This window comes from Callithrix jacchus, chromosome 22, assembly GCF_049354715.1.
Source record: "Callithrix jacchus isolate 240 chromosome 22, calJac240_pri, whole genome shotgun sequence".
Classification (NCBI taxonomy): Eukaryota; Metazoa; Chordata; class Mammalia; order Primates; family Cebidae; genus Callithrix; species Callithrix jacchus.
In genome coordinates this window covers 15,260,885-15,281,050 of record NC_133523.1, presented here as the reverse complement: position 1 = coordinate 15,281,050, position 20,166 = coordinate 15,260,885, and the positions used below count along the sequence as shown (strand labels likewise).

At 49.3% G+C, this 20,166-nt stretch overlaps 2 protein-coding genes across 6 annotated transcripts in view; one reads left to right on the top strand and one right to left on the bottom strand.

Moving 5' to 3' along the window:
• TMEM38A (transmembrane protein 38A) overlaps window positions 1-3,618 on the bottom strand; it is a 29,335-nt gene extending 25,717 nt beyond the window's left edge. For 3 of the 5 annotated variants that reach the window (XM_078361745.1, XM_078361746.1, XM_078361747.1), the window contains exon 1: window positions 3,270-3,618. In XM_078361745.1, coding sequence (XP_078217871.1) covers window positions 3,270-3,504 — 235 coding nt within the window. In that variant the 5' untranslated portion in view covers window positions 3,505-3,618. Of the gene's footprint in view, window positions 1-2,138; window positions 2,333-3,269 lie in introns of those variants that run through there. The other 2 variants (XM_054250240.2, XM_002761867.6) reach the window with 1 other exon arrangement.
• On the top strand, window positions 3,370-18,461 carry SMIM7 (small integral membrane protein 7). Its single transcript, XM_017967610.4, has 5 exons — window positions 3,370-3,436; window positions 3,521-3,562; window positions 4,056-4,108; window positions 10,409-10,499; window positions 17,381-18,461. Exons 1-5 carry the CDS (start codon window positions 3,411-3,413, stop codon window positions 17,394-17,396), a joined length of 228 nt encoding a protein of 75 aa, XP_017823099.1. The 5' UTR covers window positions 3,370-3,410; the 3' UTR covers window positions 17,397-18,461.
• The last annotated feature ends 1,705 nt before the right edge of the window (window positions 18,462-20,166 follow it).

Here is a 20,166-nt window from a genome sequence, read left to right as displayed (position 1 = left end):
ATTTAAGATAGCTTAGCCACTATTTCCTGTTTCCCCAGTTGTGAAAGGAGGAGAGTGAACTGGGTGGGGCATCCTCAGCCCTGATAACATACATCAGTCACTGAGGGAGGGGAGATTAATATTCTGACTCAATTGGTCTGAGGTGGAGATAAGAAAAAAGTTCCCAGGGTTTGGAACCACTTCTCAGCCTCAGGAACCTCAGGCTCCAGCACTTAGAGTTTGGATGGCTTATTCTAGGACTTCTACAGAAAGTGGAGTTCAAGTGATTCTCCTGCCTCAGCCTCCTGAATAGCTGGGACTACAGGTGCATGCCACCACGCCTAGCTAATTTTTATATTTCTAATAGAAACAGGGTTTCACCATGTTGGCCAGGCTGGTCTTGAACTCCTGACCTCAGGTGATCTGCCTGCCTCGGCCTCCCAAAGTGCTGGGATGACACGTGTGAGTCACCACACCTGACTAGTTTCAGATTTTCTAAGGTATGCGGGGTTCTGCAGTTGCCCAAGGACTGGGCCTGAGCCACCAGGAATTCTTCCCCAGAAAGGAAACATAGCCCCATGTTCGTGCTAGGAAAATACAAAAGCTTATTTTGTTTTGCAAATTAAGTGTTCTCCTGGATAGCATTTAAGGAAATAGATTCTGGCATGTGAACAGACAAAAATAGAATAAAAATTCCTAGCAAGTAGAGTGTAATCCTGTTAGTGTAAGAGCGTGCATTGGCTGGGAGAGGTGGCTTATGCCAGCACTTGGGAGGCAGGTGAACCACGAGGTCAGGAGATCAAGACAATCTTGGCCAACATAGTGAAACCCCATCTCTACTAAAAATACAAAAATTAGCCAGGCATGTTTGCATGTGCCTGTAGTCCCAGCTACTCAGTAGGCTGAGGCAGGAGAACCACTTGAACAAGGGAGGCAGAGGTTGCAGTGAGACAAGATCACACCACTGCACTCGGCCTGGGTGACAGAGCAAGATTCTGTCTCAAAAAAAAAAACCAAAAGAAACAAACAAAAAAGCGTGCATTTACGTCTATAACTACAAAGGTATAAATGAACAGAAGAGAGATCAGGAAAGGTGGCCACCATTATGTTGACGGTAATTCTCTTTTTTCTCTTTGCCCTTTTCAGTTTGAGTTTTTAGTAAACAGGAGCACTTGTTTTTATCATCTGAGAATAAAACCACTTCCTTTCTGAGCTATAGGGGTAATTTACATCTAAGCGGGAGGAAGGTTTATGAAGTTTGGGGTTCTGCTATTTTTCTAAGTCTAAAATCTATTTTCTAGTAAGTTGCCGGTGTGCTAGAATAATGATGAACGAGAAACATTTGCTCATGGTGAATCTTGTATATAAAAATAGAACACGTTCTAAGGAAGCCATTCATCCTCATTTAAAAAATGACTTTTTAAAAAAATCTAAGAAGCAGGATCTACCCTTCAGTGACCTCCCCAGCGGGGGATCTGGAGCTGAGAGGGGGGACGCTGACCCCAAGTCACCCAGCCCTGGGACCGGTTCTGCTCCGAGGGTGGAAAGGATCCGGAGCCAGGGCTGGAAGAATTCCCGTGGGGACTCGAATGGTCCAGCGCGGTGGGGAAGGGAGGGGAGTGGAGGGTGCTGGACAGTTGCAGTGGGGAGGAGAACCGGTGTCACTTTCCGCAGCCCCCGGCGCGGCGGCCCTTATATAGACACGGCGCTGGCGCTCTCACTCCGCGTGCCAAGGTCAAGGAGGGAGGTCACACCTGCGTGCGGCCAGGGCAGCTGCATCGACCCCGCACCTGCACCCTAGCTACGACCAGCGCCCCTTGCCCAAGTTCCTGCAGCTTGGACCCAACAAGGAGTCCCGGCCTTCTCTCCACCCCACCCCAAAGCACCTGTTTCCCCCCTCCCCAAACGGGCGCACTCCTCTCCTTCCCCTCCCCCAGTTTCAGCGTCCTGGGGGCTTCTACCCTGGGCTCACCCCCGCCTAGGTTCATCGCGGGAGAACCCCACGATTCTCGCGCCTGCCCACTCCCACGATGCAATCCCTGAACCTGTCCCCACGCCCCTCCTCCACCACGCACGGGCTTCTCCTCTCCGCGCCCCCCGAGCTGCCCCCGCCCGCGCCCCCCGCTGCCCGCCCCTTCCAGCCCCCGACCCCGGCTCACCTGGCTCATACTTGAGGTAGAGGATGGAGACGATGAAGTAACTGAGGTCGAATACAGGGAAAAGCGGCACCCGCGAGAAGCTGAGCGCTAGCTCGCCCAGGCTCAGCGCCGAGAGCAGCTCCATGGTGCCCGCCCGCCGGTGCCACCCGGGGCCCCGGCTTCGTCCGTCCCGCCGCCCGCGGCCCAGCGACTGCGCCCCCGCAGCTGGGGCCCGCCCCCGCCCTCCAGGCGCCACCCCAGGCCCGGCCCCCGCAGGAGAGGAGGGGCGACGGCCCACCCCGGGACAGGTGGTGGGGACGCCCAGCCCCACGGATGGAGCCGGACGGTCGGGCGTCCGAGACGCTGACCCTCGTGCCATTGTGACCCGGTTCCACCCAGGGAGGAGGGGTGCGGGGTCCCAGTGCAAGGCGAGAGGGGCTGGGGGGGCTACCCATTCTGGGGGCCTGTCCCTCATGCGGGGCACCGGTTCCCAGGGGGCCGAATCAGCCAGGACTTGTCTACATTGGCTCAAGTAGGAGGACCCCGATCTTCGGTGGAGCACAATGAGGACCCCTATGCCCTGGTGGGACCCCATGAATCACAACCCCTGTTCCCCGTGGAAATCGGATCGGTTAGGACCTCCGTCCTCTGCGGGGTCCCGTCAAGACTTTCCTGCCCCACAGGGTCCGTTAGACCAGGAACCCCGTCCTCGGTGGGGCTCCGGAAGTCAGGACCCCCGAGTCTTGTGCGGGGCAGCTCAGTGGGGATCCCCGCCCCCCATGGAGCCCTAAAGGATCTCATTTTAGAGCCCAGTTGGTTGGGGCGTCCGTTTCGAGGAGCCCACTGCGTCAGGACCCCGCATCCAGTGCAGCTCGGAGTCAAAAGGATTCCTTTTCTCCAGAAGCCCAATTTGGAACCCCAGCAAGTGAGTGTGAATTGCTGCCCAGCTAACCCTTCGGCACACGAGACCTCACGCAAGCGCCGCACGCTTCGAACGCGTGACCCTATCCCGCCCCAGAAGATCCCGCCCGTGAGTGACGTTAGACACTATCCCCGCCCCTTCCATTCCGGCTCTCGGGACCTCCCCAACGAGGTGGGGCGCTCGCGCTACCCTACAGGGGCCTGGCCTGCAGAGGGCAGGATCCTCCTTACCTTGACTTTCGATTGGTCCAGCCCTCGCCAGCATTGCCTTAGGATTGGTCGAGTTGTGCTCCTCTCCACCTCCCTCCGTTGGGCTTCCGCTTCCGGTTCTGACGACCGCTTCCGGTTCTGACGACCGCTTCGGCTGTAACGATGATCGGAGACATCCTGCTGTTCGGGTAATTAGGGGTACCAGAGGCTGGGAAGAGAGAGCCAGACAGGACGGGGGGGCGCCCCTAGTAACCATAAGTCTCCCTCTGCAGGACGTTGCTGATGAATGCCGGGGCGGTGCTGAACTTTAAGCTGTGAGTAGGCCGCGCCTGACTGCGGCTCCATCCGGGGGACCCGTAGCCCCGCCCTCATAAGCATGATCTCGCGGCACGTTGCAGGCCCCGCCCTACTCCCCTCTGGCCACGCCTCCAGCCTGGTTCACCCTCCTCTGACCCTCCTCGGCATCGAGCGGCAGTAAATCCGTACTCTCCGTTCCTTGGGTGTCTCTCTGCTCGCCTTCGTGGAGAGCTTAAGACCCATCCCCCAAGAAACAGCCCCACCCCGTATTCTCAACCCTGCACCCGCACTGTCGGGCCACTTTGTTAACTGTCGGTGGCCGCTGACCTGGCTGTGATTGTCCGGGCAGTGGTGGCCCTGAGGGGGAAATTGAACCGTCCGAGATCACACAGCAAATCAGCGGCGGGGCCAGGGCTGAAGCTTAGTGTTTGTGGCCTTCTGAGGTGGGATTCAGGGGACCGAGAAGTCTATGTCCCATTGAAAGTGGTCACTGTCTGCTCCGCTTTGTAGGAAAAAGAAGGACACGCAGGGCTTTGGGGAGGAGTCGAGGGAGCCCAGCACAGGTAAGGTCTTCTTCCTGGACCCTGGAATTGCATGGTCCACTGTAGAGAGGACAATTTTGTTTTCACCAAGTCCTACCCTCATTTGCTTTATTTTTTCTTTTCTTTCCTTCCTTTCTTCCTTCCATCTGTCTTTCTTTCTGTCTTTCTTTCCTTTCACAAGGTCGCGCTCTGTTGTCCAGGCTGGAGTGCAGTGGTGCCATCATTGCTCACTGCAGCCTTGGCATCCTGGGCTAAAGTGATCCTTCCGCCTCAGCCCCCTTAGTAGCTGGAATTACAGGCACGTGCCATCATGCCAGGCTAAATTTTGAATTTTTTTATAGGGGTTTCTCCACCTTGTCCAGGCTGGTCTCGAACTCCTGGGTTCAAGTGATCCCCTGCCTTGGCCTCCCGAAGTGCTGGGATTATAGACATGAGCCACGAGTTTTCTCCTTAACTGAGCAGTGCGTGTGAGTGGGAGATGAGCTAAGGATGTGCTATCCTTTCTACCTGCCTCTGTCATCTACTTCTTTCTCCCACCAGACCTCCCTGATGTGAGCACTCACATCACTTCCTACCTTTATAATTTTCTGTTATGTGTGCTGTCATCTGGCTAATGTCTGCCCCTCACATTTGACTGTAAACTTAGAGAAGAGGCCCTAGCTTGGCTGGGCTTGTCCCATTCTTTGTCCTTGCCGTACCAGTCCTTTGATGCCTGTAAATGAATGAACAATCTCACACTTAGCTGTTGCTTTCAGAGTGCTGCCTACCTGCTACTTTTAAAATTAGATGCCAGCATTACATTTTTTAATCAGGAGATTTTATATAAAAATTCAGATGTCTGATTTTTCTTGAAAAATCGGAACATTCTACAACTTGGAATTCAGGAGAGCTCTTGACATCTATTTAAGCGTAGTTGAAAAGAAGCGCTCTGACTCATCCCAGCCCTAACCCCTTCATGTCTATCATCTGCCTGGGCCCTGGAGGCCCAGAATTTACACTTCCCTCTGAATTAATTATGTAACTATTTGGATTGTAAGGGGACCTGTACATGATTGTTATATCCATTCATTCATTCTTTCATTCACCAGATATTTGAGCACCTACGCATGCTCGCTACTGTGCTAGGTGCTGGGATACAGCAGGGGTAAGACACATAGAGTGGAACCTACCATGGGATGGGACTCATAATTTCTAAGGGAGGAATAAATGGTGACAGAAGTGATGTTAGGTGACAGGGAAAGGGAGTCACAGCATGGTGATGGGGTTGCCCTCCTGTTGGTGTGTGGGAGGGAAGGCCATTTGAGGAGGCGGCATCATAGTCAAGGTGGTGGATGACATGATGGAGCACTGCCCAAGGATGGGAGAACCCTGAGGAACAGAGGTTTTCTTTTAGAGACAGGGTATTGTTTGTTGCCCAGGGTGGAGTGTCGTGGCACATTCATAGCTCACACGTGAACTCCTGGGCTCAAGTTCAGCCGGGAACTCCTCTTGCCTCAGCCTCCCAAGTAGCCGGGACTACTGGCACTCACTACCACTTCTGGCTAATTTTCTAAAAAATTTTTTTTGAGACAGAATCTGCTCTGTCACCAGGCGCCAGGCTGGAGTGCAGTGGCATGATCTTGGCTCACTGCAACCTCCACCTCCTGGGTTCAAGCAATTCTCCTGCCTCAGCCTCCCGAGTAGCTGGGACTACAGGTGGACACCACCACACCCAGCTAATTTTTGTATTTTAGTAGAGGCAGGGTTTCACTATGTTGGCCAGAATGGTCTTGATCTCTTGACCTCATGATCCACCCACCTCGGCCTCCCAAAATTTTGGGATTACAGATGTGAGCCACTGTGCCCGGCCTTCTAAAAAAAATTTTTTTTTTTTGAGATAGGCATCTCGCTGTGTTAATCAAGCTGATATCCATCTCTTGGCCTCAAATGATTATTCCACCTTGGTCTCCCAAACTGCTGGGATTACAGGCGTGAGCCACCATGCCTGGCTGAGCATCTCGCTGTGTTAACCAAGCTGATATCCATCTCTTGGCCTCAAATGATCCTTCCACCTCAGCCTCCCAAAGTGCTGGGATTACAGGCATGAGCCACCATGCCTGGCTGAGCTGAGATTTTGAAGACAGTCCAGTAGCTCCCCTTTTTGGGGGCCTGCCCCTGGGTGGGGACCCAGTTAGGTGCTTCCTGTTAGTGTTTCATTCTACCTCCATTCCTAAAAGATCATGATCACTTTCCCATTTTATAGATGAGGAAGCTGAGGGTTAGAGATGGAATTCAACTTTTTTTTTTCTGAGATGGAGTTTCTCTCTGTCACCCTGGCTGGAGTGCAATGGCTCGATCTCAGTTCACTGCAACCTCTGCCTCCCGGATTCAAGTGATTCTCCTGCCTCCCGAGTAGCTGGAATTACAGGCATGCACCACGACACCTGGCTAATTTTTGTATTTTTAGTAGAGATGGGGTTTCACTATGTTAGCCAGGCTGGTCTTGAACTCCAACTCCTGGCCTCGTGATCTGCCTGCCTCAGCCTCCCAAAATGCTGGCATTACAGGCATGAGCCACCGCGCCCAGCCTATGTAGCTCAGCTTTTTTGTGGCCACATAGCAAATCAATGAGAGAATCAGGATTCAAACTCTAGCAGTTGTAAACTCACTCACTAGGTCATTTCTCTATCTATCCGTTTATCCATCCATTCATACGTTTATTGACTCAGCAGCCATGTGTTACCCACCACATGGAAGGCACTATACCAGGCCCTGGGGTTGCGCTGTACAGATCTGAATCAGAGCTGCTGTGGGCGGGAGATTCGGCACAAAGTGGTGGGAGCATCAGTGACAGGGATGGCAGGAAGGGCACCAGTGCTCTATCAGGAGCTTCCTGCTTTGCTGTCTGCTCTCCTTCCAGCCCAGATGCCGTACCTGCCGCTTCCCCTGTGTGGGCTGCTCCTCTCCCTCCATCCTCTTTGCCTGGGTTAACTCTAATACCATAGTGGCTGCGTTAGTTGAGAGCTTCGTGTGTGCCAGGCACTGTGCTAAGGTCTTCCTAGCTGCCTGTCCCCCTGGTGACATGAGGAAATACACATAGACAGTCCAGGGACTGGTCCAGGTCACCTGTGTAGAAGAACAGAGTCAGGATTTGGCTCATGTTCGTTAAACTGCCCACGTTTGGAGTCAGAGCTTGGAGCTCTGGCATTTCCTCAGAAAGGCTTTTTTTTTTTTTTTTTTAAAGACAGAATCTCACTGTGTTGCCCAGGCTGGAGTACAGCGGCGCAATCTTGGCTCACTGCAACCTCCGTTTCCTGGGTTCAAGCAATTCTCCTGCCTCAGACTCCCAAATAGCTGGAATTACAGGTGCCCACCACCATATCTGGCTAATTTTTTGTATTTTTAGTAGAGATGAGGTTTCACTGTGTTAGCCAGGATGGTCTTGATCTCTTGACTTCGTGATCCACCTGCGTCATCAGCCTCCCAAAGTGCTGGGATTACAGGCATGAGCCACAGGCGGTGCACCTGGCCCAAAGCGTTTTTTTGTTTTTTGTTTTTGAGACGGAATCTCGCTCTGTTGCCCAGGCTGGAGGGCAGTGGCGCTGTCAGCCCCCTGCAATCTCCACCTCATGTTCAAGCAATTCTGCCTCAGCCTGCCTAGTAACTGGGATTACAGGCACGCACCACCATGCCTGGCTAATTTTTGTATTTTTAGTAGAGATGGGGTTTCGCCATGTTGGCCAGGTTGGTCTTGAACTCCTGACCTCAGATGATCCACCTCCGTTGGCCTCCCAAAGTGCTAGGATTACAGGTGTGAGCCTCTGTGCCCAGCTTACTGCAAACTCCGTCTCCTGTGTTCAAGTGATTTTCGTACCTCAGCCTCCTGAGTAGCTGAGACTACAGGTGTGCTCTACTACATCCGGCTACTTTTAGTAGAGACATTTCACCATATTGACCAGGCTGGTCCTTTTTTTTTTTTTTTTTTTTTTTTTTTTTGAGACAGAGTCTTGCTTTGTCGCTAGGCCCTAGGCTGTAGTGCAGTGGTGTGAGCTCAGCTCACTGCAACCTCTGCCTCCTGGGTTCAAGCAATGCTCCTGCCTCAGCCTCCCAAGTAGCTGGGACTACAGGCACACGCCACCATGCCCAGTTAATTTTTTTTTTTTTTTTAGTAGAGACGGGGTTTCACCATGTTGGCCAGGAAGGTCTTGATCTCTTGACCTCATGATCTGCCTGCCTCAGCCTCCCAAAGTGCTGGGATTACAGGTATCAGCCACTGCACCCGGCCAGGCTGGTCTTGAACTCCCGACCTCAGGTGATCCAACCGCCTCAGCCTCCCAAAATGCTGGAATTACAGAGAGAAGCTACCAAGCCCTGCCCGGAATGAGTAACCTTTGATTGGCATCTGTTGATGGTGGGAGATTCTGTTTTCACGATCCTTCGCTAAGGGAAGGGTCTTGCTGAGCAGTGCCTCTCAAGCTTCCTGGAGACAGACTAGGTGCTTAATGTTTCCAGTCTGTGCTGGATCAGCCCTGTATACAGGTTTTGCTGCATGTGACTAACTCCATTGGCTGTATAATAATAGACTCATCTAAACTGTGTTCAGCAAGATGTTATGTTGAGCACAGGCTCGGATGGAACAGGGATGGCAGGTTGGCAGGTTGTCCTCCCCTGAAAAAGTATGTGTTTCTGGGCATGGGTTCTGTGTGCTGTACTTACCAGCCAGCCCGTCTGCAGATGCTTTGGGTAGCACCTTTGTAGATCACCTAATCAGGACCCTTTCTTTTTTTTTTTTTTGAGACGAATTCTTGCTCTGTTGCCCAGGCTGGAGTGCAGTGACACCATTTTGGCTCATTGCAACCTCTACCTGCCAGGTTCAAGCATTCTTCTGCCTCAGCCTCCCTAGTAGCTGGGATTACAGGTGTGAGCCACCACGCCCAGCTAATTTTCATATTTTTAGTAGAGATGAGTTTCACCTTATTGGCTAGGCTGGTCTCAAACTCCCAACCTCAGGTGATCCACCTGCCAAAGTACTGGGATTATAGCTGTGAGCCACCATGCCTGGCCTAACCTGGGCCCATTCTTTCATTCTGGAGGTCTAGAGAGGGAGAGGGATTGGCTGGAAGCCCTCCAAACCCTGAAGGAAGGGTCTGGAACCAAAGTCTCTAGAGTCTTTATGTACTAAATGGACTCCCCTTGGAGGGTTTCTTTTTTCCTTGGCATTCGAGGGGACCAGAGTGTCACCAAGACACACCTTCCCTTCCATTTGCCTGAATTTAGGATGCTTTTAGTTGCAAACACTGTAAACCCAGCTCAAAGTGGTGAAAACAAATTGAAATGTCCAAGGGTGGAATTGTCTTCAGGTACTCCTGGGTTGAGCTGTCAAACCAGTCCCCCAGGGTTAGGGTTGGGGTTGGGGTTAGGGTTAGGGTTAGGGTTAGAGTCAGCATCTGACTCTGTCTAGGTCTCAATTCCTCTTTCTTTTGCGTTGATTTTACTGTAAGGCTGGCTAGGGTTGGCAGAGATGACCCCAGAGCAGGGGTTGGCATGTTTTTCTGTAAAGGGCCACATAGTAAATATTTGAGGCTTTGCAGGCCATATGGTGTCTGTCTGGCACAGCAACGTGACTTAGCTCTGCTGTTGTAGTATAAAAGCAGCAGGACATGATATGTAAATGAATGGGTATGGCTATGTGCCAATAAAACTTTATTCACTGACACTGAAATTTGAATTTCCTGTAATTTTTATGTCTTACAAAATATTCTTCTTTTTTTTTTTTTTTAATGTAAAAACCATCTGGGTATGGAGACTCATGTCTGTAATCACAACACTTTGAGAGGTTTAGGTGGGAGGATCACTTGAAGCCAAGAGTTTGAGAACAGCCTGGGCAACATAACAAAACCCCATCTCTATATTAAAAAAAACAATAATAAGAGCTATTAGCTCACAGGCCATCCAAAAACCAGTGGAAGAGGCTGCTGGATTTGGCCTGTGGGCACTGAGCTTACATCTTCCCAGCTCAGCAAGCCTGGCAGAAAGCTCTCTTTCCCAATAGTTGGGGGGAAAGTCCCAGGGCAGACTCTCATTGGACAGACTTAGGTCACATGCCCCTCCTTGAGCCAGTCAGAGGACGAGGGACTTGGTGCTTTCAGGGGATTGGTCAGTGGCATACACACCCTGAATGCTGAGGGCCGGAAGAGGGGACTCCCAAGGGAAAAGCCACACTGTTGTTGAAGTTGGAGGCAGTGGGTGCCGGGTGGGTGGAAGTCACAAAAGCCCACTGCAGAGGGGGCAGTGGGGCTGGGGTGTTAGCTGTGCCCTAAAAGTGCTTTCCTGTTCTTCCAGGTGACAACATCCGGGAATTCTTGCTGAGCCTCAGATACTTTCGAATCTTCATCGCCCTGTGGAATATCTTCATGATGTTCTGCATGATCGTGTGAGTCTGGCCTGCCCCTCCCCTTCAGTGTCGTCTCCTTAGTCTCATTGTTCAGGATGACCCACCCAATGGCCACTCTCTGTCCTTTGAGTCATCACCTTTGTATCCCGCTTTCTAGTTGTTTTTTTTTTTTTTTAAGATAGAGTCTCTCTCTGTTACCCAGGCTGGAGTGCAGTAGCTTGATCTTGGCTCACTGCAACCTCTGTCTCCCTGCTTCAAGCGATTCTCCTGCCTCAGCCTCCTGAATAGCTGGGATTATAGGCATCCACCAGCACACCTGGCTAATTTTTGTATTTTTAGTAGAGACAGGGTTTCACCATGTTGGTCAGACTGGTCTCGAACTCCTGACCTCAAGTGATCCACCCACCTCGGCCTCCCAAAGTGCTGGGATTACAGGCGTGAGCCACCGTGCCTGGCCCTACTTTCTGTTTTCAAAATAAGTGAGGGAACCAGTATCCGAAGGGGTTACACTCTGCCTCTGCATCCCCACTGAACTAGGCTGGAACTTTGATTAGAACATGGAGTTCTCCAGCCCCTGGCTATGCCTGGCACCTCTGCAGGGGCTGCCAGGAGATGCTTTCACTGAGCCCATGGCCCTGTCACCTCTCACCAGCTCTGCTGCATCTGCCGATGTGGAAAATGTGGTTTCAATTCCAGCATGCTGCCAGATCCTGCTCCAGCTGGGCTGGAAGCCAGCAGAAATGTATTCCAACTTTATTGCTTTAAATTCTGGCTTTTATTTTCTCATTAGCCTGAGAAAACTCAAGCAGATTACCTTTCCATCTAGCATTGGGGCCGTAATTCCGATACCACTGTTACTGAATTGTGAGATTTGCTGTAAATGGATTTAGGAAAATGTTCTATGGGAGAATCTGGTCTTCTTGGCTTCTGTGGGTCCATCCCTGCATACTTCTTCCAAAAAGGAAGAGGACAAAAAGTTGGCTGTCCTGAGTAATTGAGACTCCGAATGCGGGGTGGCTGGGTAGTCTGCACCCCTGTGGCTGTTTGAGGAGATGCTTCCAGGACACAGGAAAACTGGGGAGGGTGGCATTTCACCCTCACCACAAGGACCATGATATATTCCCAGAAAGGCTCTTGCCAAGGTATCTTACGTGGCAGAGAGGATCTGAGAGCACGTATGAGGCTTGCCTAGGAACAAAGAAGGCTTGTGAAGAGATCAAGGAACTTGCATGAAAGTGTAGGAAGGGCCGGGCGCGCTCACACCTGTAATCCCAGCACTTTGGGAGGCCAAGACAGGCAGATCACTAAGGTCAGGAGTTCGAGACCAGCCCAGCCAACATGGTGAAACCCAGATTAGTAGGGCATGGTGGCATGTGCCTGTAATGCCAGCTACTCAGGAGGTTGAGGCAGGAGAATCACTTGAACATGGAAGGCAGAGGTTGCCATGAGCTGAGATCACACCACTGCACTCCAGCTTCGGCAACAGAGTAAGTGAGATTCCGTGTCAAAAAATAATAAGTGTAGGAAGTATAAGCAGGACTCATGGAAAGTGGGCCTTCTTCATGCAGCTTTTGCCTCTCTAGGTTTCCATTCATTCACAAGGATCTGTCCTGGACAATAATTGGGGTTACACCTGAGGTCAGGACAGCCACAGTCCCGGCCCTCAGCAAATGCACTTGCTGGGACATAGACGAGCAAGTGGGAAACCGTCAGTTGCAAGGTGGCGCCTGACGGGAGCTCCCAGTTTCAGAGGTGGTTAGGGAAGGACTCTCTGAGAAGGTTCTGTTTAAATCAAGACCTAAGTTGGCTGTGGTGGCTCAGGCCTGTAATCCCAGCACTTTGGGAGTCCAAGGTGGGAGAATTGCTTGAGCCCAGGTGTTCAAGACCAGCCTGGGCAACATGGTGAAAACCCCTCTTTACCAAAAATCAGCTGAGTGTGGTGGCGTGCACCTGTAGTTGCAGCTCCTCGGGAGGCCAAGGTGGGAGGATCACTTGAGCCCTGGAGGCAAAGGTTGCAGTGAGCTCAGATCCTGCCACTGCACTCCAGCCTGGGCAACAGAAGAAAACCTGGTCTCCAAAAAAATAATAATAAATAAATAAAGACCTAAAGGACAAGAAGACGTTTGCAGTTTCCAGAGTTGGAGAAGAGCATGGTAACACAGGACGTAGCAGGTTGCGAAGGTCTTGGGGCAGGGCAGACGTCCGCATGCTTTCCTCATTCTTGTCTTTTACGTTTACCTGCTTGATCATTCTCTCCTGTTTGAGCAACATCTTCACTCCCCCGTCTGCCAGCCTGTGACCAGAACAGCAGCCAGGGGCATCCTCCCAGCTCAGCTTTCCAAGACCAGTGTAGGCCATAGCCCAGGGTCCAGATTTGGTTTCCTGGGGCAGAGTCTGATTGACCCACCTTGGTGTCACTCAGGTCCACTTGGGGCGGGGGTTCTTGATTCTGCCCCAACCACTTAGGTCAGGGGTCATCAGACCACAGGCCAAATCTACCCACTGCCTGTTTTTGTGAAGGAATTTCACAAAAGTTCATGTGTGTGGCTGCTTTTGTGCCACAGAGGCAGAGTAGAGTTGTGTGACAGAGACCACCTGGCCTGCAGAGCCAGAACTGTTAGTAAATAGTGGCCCATTACAGAGAAAATGGCCCTGACCCAGGCCAACGCATTCACTGGGGGCCATGGGTGAGGGAAGATTCTCTCAAGAAAGGGCTGTCTCGGGGAGGCAGTATCTGGCTTTCCCAGGATATTAAAAAACTGGAAATTGGCCGGGCGCAGTAGCTCATGCCTATAATTTTAGCACTTTAGGAGGCTGAGGCAGGTGGATCACCTGAGATCAGGAGTTTGAGACCAGCCTGGCTAACATGGTGAAACCTCGTTTCTACTAAAAATATGAAAAATTAGCCAGGCATGGTGACACATGCCTATAATCCCAGCTACTTGGGAGGCTGAGGCAAGAGAATTGCTTGAACCCGGGAGGCAGCGGTTGTAGTGAGTGGAGATTGTGCCATTGCACTTCAGCTTGGGCAACAAGAGTGAAACTCCATCTTAAAAAAAAATAACAACAACTGGAAATCACCTAAGTGTCCAAGAACAGGGGAAGGATCAGGTAACTTGACAGGATGCCCGTGTGACTGGCTGTTGTGATAACATTGACCGACGATGTGCCAAAGAGTTCTGTCTGCATGGGGAAATGAAGAGTTCTGAAAGTGAAGATGTCCAGAGGATATTCATCTGTGCAGCCTGACTTCAGCTATGTAATGCGCATGCAGTAAACATGCAGTAAACCCTGAATGAGTGCCTTAAGTATGGGAGTGAAACACCGTTCAGCGAGGGACTTGGAAGGATCCAATCCAGATGGGGTAGAGAGGTGACACTGGCAGTTGCTGCGGAAATTGGCAGGGCCTCGGTGTTGTTCATTATTTGCTATGCCCATTTTTTCTTTTTTTTTTTTTTTTTTGAGATGGCGACTCGTTCTGTCACCCAGGCTGGAGTGCAGTAATGTAGCCTCAGCTCACTGCATTCTCTACCTCCCGGGTTCAAGTGATTTTCCTGCCTCAGCCTCCCAAGGAGCTGAGACTACAGGCACGCACTACCACACTCGGCTAATTTTTATATTTTTGGTAGAGACGGGAGTTCATCCTTCTGACCAGGCTGGTCTCAAACTCCTGAGCTCAAATAATACGCCTGCTTCGGCCTCCCAAAGTGCTGGGATTACAGACGTGAGCCATTGCACCCAGCCTCCCTGTGCCCCACTTCTGTGTTGTTTGAACTTTGGAAATTTTAAGAAGTCATGAAAAGTCTGAAATGTGAGGAGAAACGTCCCTGAGTATTTAGGGATCAGTAGCACTGTTAGCTATAACTTACATCAAAACACATCAAAAATATGGATAAATGGATAGCTGTATGAATAGGTATGTGATACAGCAAAGTGCTGATTGCAGAATGTAGGTGGTGGTGGTGTGTTTCAACACAACTGTTCTTGTGTGTTGAAATTTTCATAAAATGAGAGGAAAAGTTGGGAGAAAATGAACCATGGAGAGGGTTTACAAGTAAAAAGCAGAAGTCTATCTTCGTAATTTAGTGTTTTATAGAATATTCACAGATTATGCAGCTACCATCTCTATCCAATTTCAGAACATTATTATCAACTCAGAAAGAAACCGCGTCCCCATTGGCTGTGATCAGTCCCCATTCCCCCTCCTCCAGTCCTTGGCAACCACTAATCAACTTCCTGTCTCTGTGGATTTGCCTCATGTGGACAGTTGATCTAAATGGAGTCATACGCCGTGTGGCCTTTCGTGTCTGGCTTCTCTCACTCGGCATCATGTTTTCAAGGTTCATCCACTGTTGCATGGAGCAGTGCTTCATACCTTTTCATGGCAGAATCGTACTCTCTTGTATGACTCGTTTTCCATCTGTCAGTTGATGGATAGTTGGGATGTTTGTATATTTTAGCTACTATGAATAATGCTGACAGGAACATTCATGTACAAGTTATTGTGCAGATTTGTTTTTAGTTATCAGCTGCGTAGGAGTGAAATTGCTGGGTTGTATGATCACTCTATGTTTATAATTTTCTTTGTTTTTTTGGGAGACAGAGTCTCGTTCTGTCGCCCAGGCTGGAGTGCAGTGGCACATTCGTGGCTCACTGCATTCTCCACCTCCCAGGTTCAAGCGATTCTCCTGTCTTAGCCTCCTGAGTAGCTGGAATTACAGGACTACAGCCCCAAGCCTGGCTACCAGCTAATTTTTGTATTTTTAGTAGAGATGGGTTTTACCATGTTGACCAAGGCTGGTCTCGAACTCCTTACCTCAAGCGATCTGCCCACCTCAGCCTCCCAAAGTGCTGAGATTAAAGATGTGAGCCACCGCACCCGGCCTGCATTTATTCTTTTGAGAAAACACCAGACTGTTTTCCAAAGTAGCTACAACATTTCACATTCCTACCGGGATCTTTTGATTATAGTCATCCTAGTAGGTATGAAAGTTTTTTGTGTGTTTTTGAGACAGAGTCTCACCCTGTTTCCCAGGCTGGAGTACAGCAGCATCTCGGCTCACTGCAGCCTTTGCCTCATGGGTTCAAGCCATCCTCTGGCCTCAGCCTCCTAAGTAGCTGGGACTACAGGTGTGCACCACCACACCTGGCTAATTTTTGTATTTTTTGTAGAGACTGGGTTTTGTCGTGTTGCCCAGTCTGGTCTCAAACTCCTGGCCTCAAGTGATCCACCAACCTCAGCCTCCCAAAGTGCTGGGCTTACAGGCATGAGCCACTGTGCCCAGCCAGTTTGAAGGTTTGACTCGAATTTTCCCTGATGGTTAATAATATTAAACATACCTTCATGTACCTGTTGGCGATTGGTACATCTCCTTTGAGGAAATGTATTATTAAGATTCTCTGCCCTTTTTAAAAATTGGGTTATTGCTGATCCATAAGGGTTCTTTGTGTATTCTCAGTATTAGTCCATTATCACATGAGCATTTTGCAAGCATTTTCTCCCATTTGATATGTTGTCTTTTCACTTTCTTGATGGTGTCATTTGAAGCACAAAAGTTTTTTATTGTGACTGTCCAGGCGCAGTGGTTCAGACCTATAATCCCAGCACTTTGGGAGGCGGAGGCGGGCAGATCACCAGAGGTCAGGAGTTTGAGACCAGCCTGATAACCAACATGGTGAAACCCCATCTCTACTAAAAGTACAAAACTTAGCCGGGCATGGTGGCGTGCGCCTGTAATCCCAGCTACTCGGGAGGCTGAGGCAGGAGAGTTGCTTAAACCCAGGAGGTGGAGGTCGCAGTGAGCCGAGATTGCGCCACTGCGCTGTAGCCTGGGCGACAGAGTGAGACTTCAACTCAAAAAAAATGTTTTTATTGTGATGTAATTTAGTTTATTGTTTTTCTTTTTGTTACTTGTGCTTTGAGTATTATAGTTAAGAAATCATTACCTAATCCAAGGTTACAAAGATACACACATACATTTTTTTCTAAGAGCTTTGCAGTTTGGATTCTTTGTAGTTAGGTCTGTGATTCAGCTTGAGTTAAATTTTTTATATGGTATTATGCAGTCAAGCTTTATTCTTTTGCATGAGGAAATCCAGTTGTTTCTGCACTCTTATTTTTTCGGATAACCTTTTTATTTTGGAATGAGTTTAGATTTGTGGAAATGTTGCAAAGATAATACTAAAAGTTCCTATATATCATTTGTGTAACAGCCTTACCATCTTCCCTTATAGGGTGGTGGTGCTGGGTGGGTGCAGTGGATCATGCCTCTAATCCCAACCCTTTGGGGGGCCAAGGCAGGTGGATCACTTGAGGTCAGGAGGTTAAGATCAGCCCGTCCAACATGGCAAAACCACGTTTCTAGTAAAAATGAAAATATTAGTCTGGCTTGGTGGGGAGCAACCTGGGCGGCAGAGCAAGACTCTGTTTCAAAAAAAAAGTATATACTTCTAATTGTGTAGTTTAATGTTGTTAATTATATTCACAGGTAGATTACAGGTTACTTTGAACAATCAGACAAGTGGCCAGGTGGGGTGGTTCACACCTGTAATCCCAGCACTTTGGGAGGCCAAGGCAGGTGGATCACAAGGTCAGGAGTTTGAGACCAACCTGACCAACATAAAGAAGCCTTGTTTCTACTAAAAATACAAAATTAGCTGGGTGTGGTGGTGGATGCCTGTAATCCCAGCTACTCGGGAGACTGAGGCAGGAGAATTGCTTGGACCTGGGATGTGGAGGTTGCAGTGAGCCGAGATCATACCATTGCACTCCAGCCTAGACAACAGGAGCAAAACTCCATGTCCAAAAAAAAAAAAAGTATGTAAAGTTTTCTAAGTAATAGTCACGTAAAACAATCTCTGACAATATTTTTAGATCACCTCCTATCCTTATGGATATTTCTGCCCTCTGACTTCTCCAGGCTTTTCGGCTCTTGAATCCCAGCGATGGAACCAGGAACTCACCTTCTCGGGATGCTGAGTCTGCGTTCCTCCGTTCCTGATGACTGCAAGAATGTTTTTGACCAGAAAATTGACAGCCATCCCAGAAAAAGCCCAAGCCCGTGGTGGGTGGAAAAATGTTCGCTGAGATGTGCGTGGTTTCCCAGCCACATCCCTGTTTTCAAAGATAGTTTCACTTTGGTTTCTGAATTGGAATGCTGGCTACTGAAGGGGTGTCAGGAGGGTTGATCTAAAGGGCTGTGATGAAATTGCATTCCCCATAAAAGAAAAAGCAGGAAGGTTGGCTTTTAACTTTAACACAGCTGTGTTTTTGGACATTCAGTGTTACTTGCTGAGTCTGATAGCCTCTGGGCCCAGCCAGAGGCCCTGTTAATAAATTCCTTTCTCATCCCGACAGGGTCGGTCTGCTTGGCCACTCAGTACAGCTGCGATTAACCCTAAGGCTTTAAGGAACGGGCCACCTATAACAGGGGCACCAACTTTCCTGTTTAGACACTAAATTGTTAGCAGGAGGGTTGAGCTGGTTCCCCACGAAGTATTTTGCAGAAGACATGTGGAACAGTTGTGGGGGTGTTAAGATTTGCTCTGCCTTGAACCCTTTGTTAAATCAAATGACTTTGGGAGCCATTCATTGTACAGTTGCAGGAATGAGAGTGATTTTATGATGTGGAGACATTGGGACCATGTTCTAAAACCTTGGGTTTCTAAGTCTGCTTTTTGAGTATGTGATTTTCAGGTTGAAAAACCAGGGGCCTCCATCTAGGAAATATAGCATTTTCCAGAAGCTTCTTGGAAAGGGAATCCTGGTTTTGTTGCCAAAATGAAACACCCAGGGTTGGCACCGAATCCCACAGCAGTGTGATTTGTCTGTTGAGTTTTTTGTTGTCAGGTTTTTTTGTTTGTTTATACCGATAAGAATGAGCCTGAATGCTGGAGATTTTTGAAATCCTGACTTGGAGGTAAACCTGGAGGAAGGGAAAAACATAAATATGCAGGCTTTCAGGAGTGAGTAGCCTTGCAAATAAACCTCATTTCCAAAAAGGACCTTTTGTTTATACTTTTTTCATTTTTGTAACCAAGAGGTTAATTTCCAATCTGAGTCCTTTTTAATTACCCCATGGGAAACACCTAGAATTCATTTCGGAGGCTGTCAAAGTAGAGTTGGTAGAATTTCTTTTTTGGATTTAGCTCAATAAATGATGGTCAAGAATTGGGCAAGTGGGCCTGGTTCAGTGATCCATGCCTGTAATCCCAGCACTTTGGGAGGCCAAGGTGGGCAGACCACTAGCCTGGCCAATGTGGTGAAACCCCATCTTTACTAAAAATTCAAAAATTAACCAGATATAATGGTACACACCTATAATCCTAGCTACTCGGGAGGCTGAGGCACGAGAATTGCTTGAACCTGGGAGGCAGAGGTTGCAGCAAGCCAAGATTGAGCCACTGCACTTCAGCCTGGGCAAGAGAGTGAGAGTCTGTCTCAAAAAACAAAAGGAATGAGCAAGTGAATTTTGACTGCAGCTGCTCCTGAAAGTATTGAAAGAGTCATTGCTAATGGTGGGCTGTTGCTAGACCAGGGTCAAGTCCACTTGTGCTGCTTTTCAGCTTGTGGAATTCTCCTTGATCACTTCTGTAATTCATTTCCTTGCTTAAAGCCCAGCCAAGCATCACCCCATGGTCTGTAAGTAGCAGAGATCGGAGCTGCTGGGTCTGGCTTTGCCAAGGCCACTGTCCTTGTCAGAACAGGCATGCTGAGATCTTGGCTGGGTCCCTTGCAAGCCAGATGAATGGTGTGAAGAAACCTTCCTGCCTTATTCAGACTGGTGCTGAGGTCTCAATGAGGCGAGGCGTTTGTTCATGATGGGGATGAATCGTGCTCTCAGAAGAGAATGCTGTCATTGAGGTTTTGTTTCTGTAGTCCTGTTTTTCTCCAGAGAACTGTTATCTCATTGTTAATAATAGCAGCATGGCTTTTGCAGATGCCAGTTGGTGGCTGCTGTACATTTTAAAAATGGAATCTCATGGATGTGTCTCTTAAGGAAGCTTTTCAAGAACCTTCACTGGCACCAGAGGTTATTAGAGTATGAGGTTTGGGTGCCTCAAGTTTTCACAGTGTTTAAGCACTAATGTTCTGGGCCAGTTAGGTGTGAGTTCAAATCCCAACTCAGCTCATTCTGACTGGGAATTTGGCTAATTGCTTTCCCCTTTCCAAGCCTCAGTTTCCACGTCTCTAAAATGGGCCTGCAAGTTGCGTGTGCCTCAGGTTGTTGTAGGTTTCAATGAACTCTAACGTGGCTGAGTGCCTGAGAGCGCCTGTTGCTGTGGGTGTTAACACCATGTGTGTTTTCTGTCTTGTCCACTTTCTTTTGTGCAGTCTGCACATGCACCATTAAAGGCTGGTCAGTATTTTAAAAAAATTACAACCAGGCCGGGTGCAGTAGGTGCCTCACGCCCTACATCCCAGCATTTTGGGAGGTAGGCAGATCACCTGAGGTCAGGAGTTCAAGACCAGCCTGGCCAACATGATAAAACCCCATCTCTACTAAAAAATACAAAAAGTAGCCAGGCATGTTGGCGCACGCCTGTAATCCCAGCTACTCGAGAGGCTTAGGCAGGAGAATCACTTGAACCCTGGAGGCGGAGATTGCAGCGAGCTGAGATCACGCCACTGTACTCCAGCCTCAGTGACAAGAGTGAAACTCCATCTCAAAAAGAAAAAAAAATCGCAAACAATTTCCAGCATGGT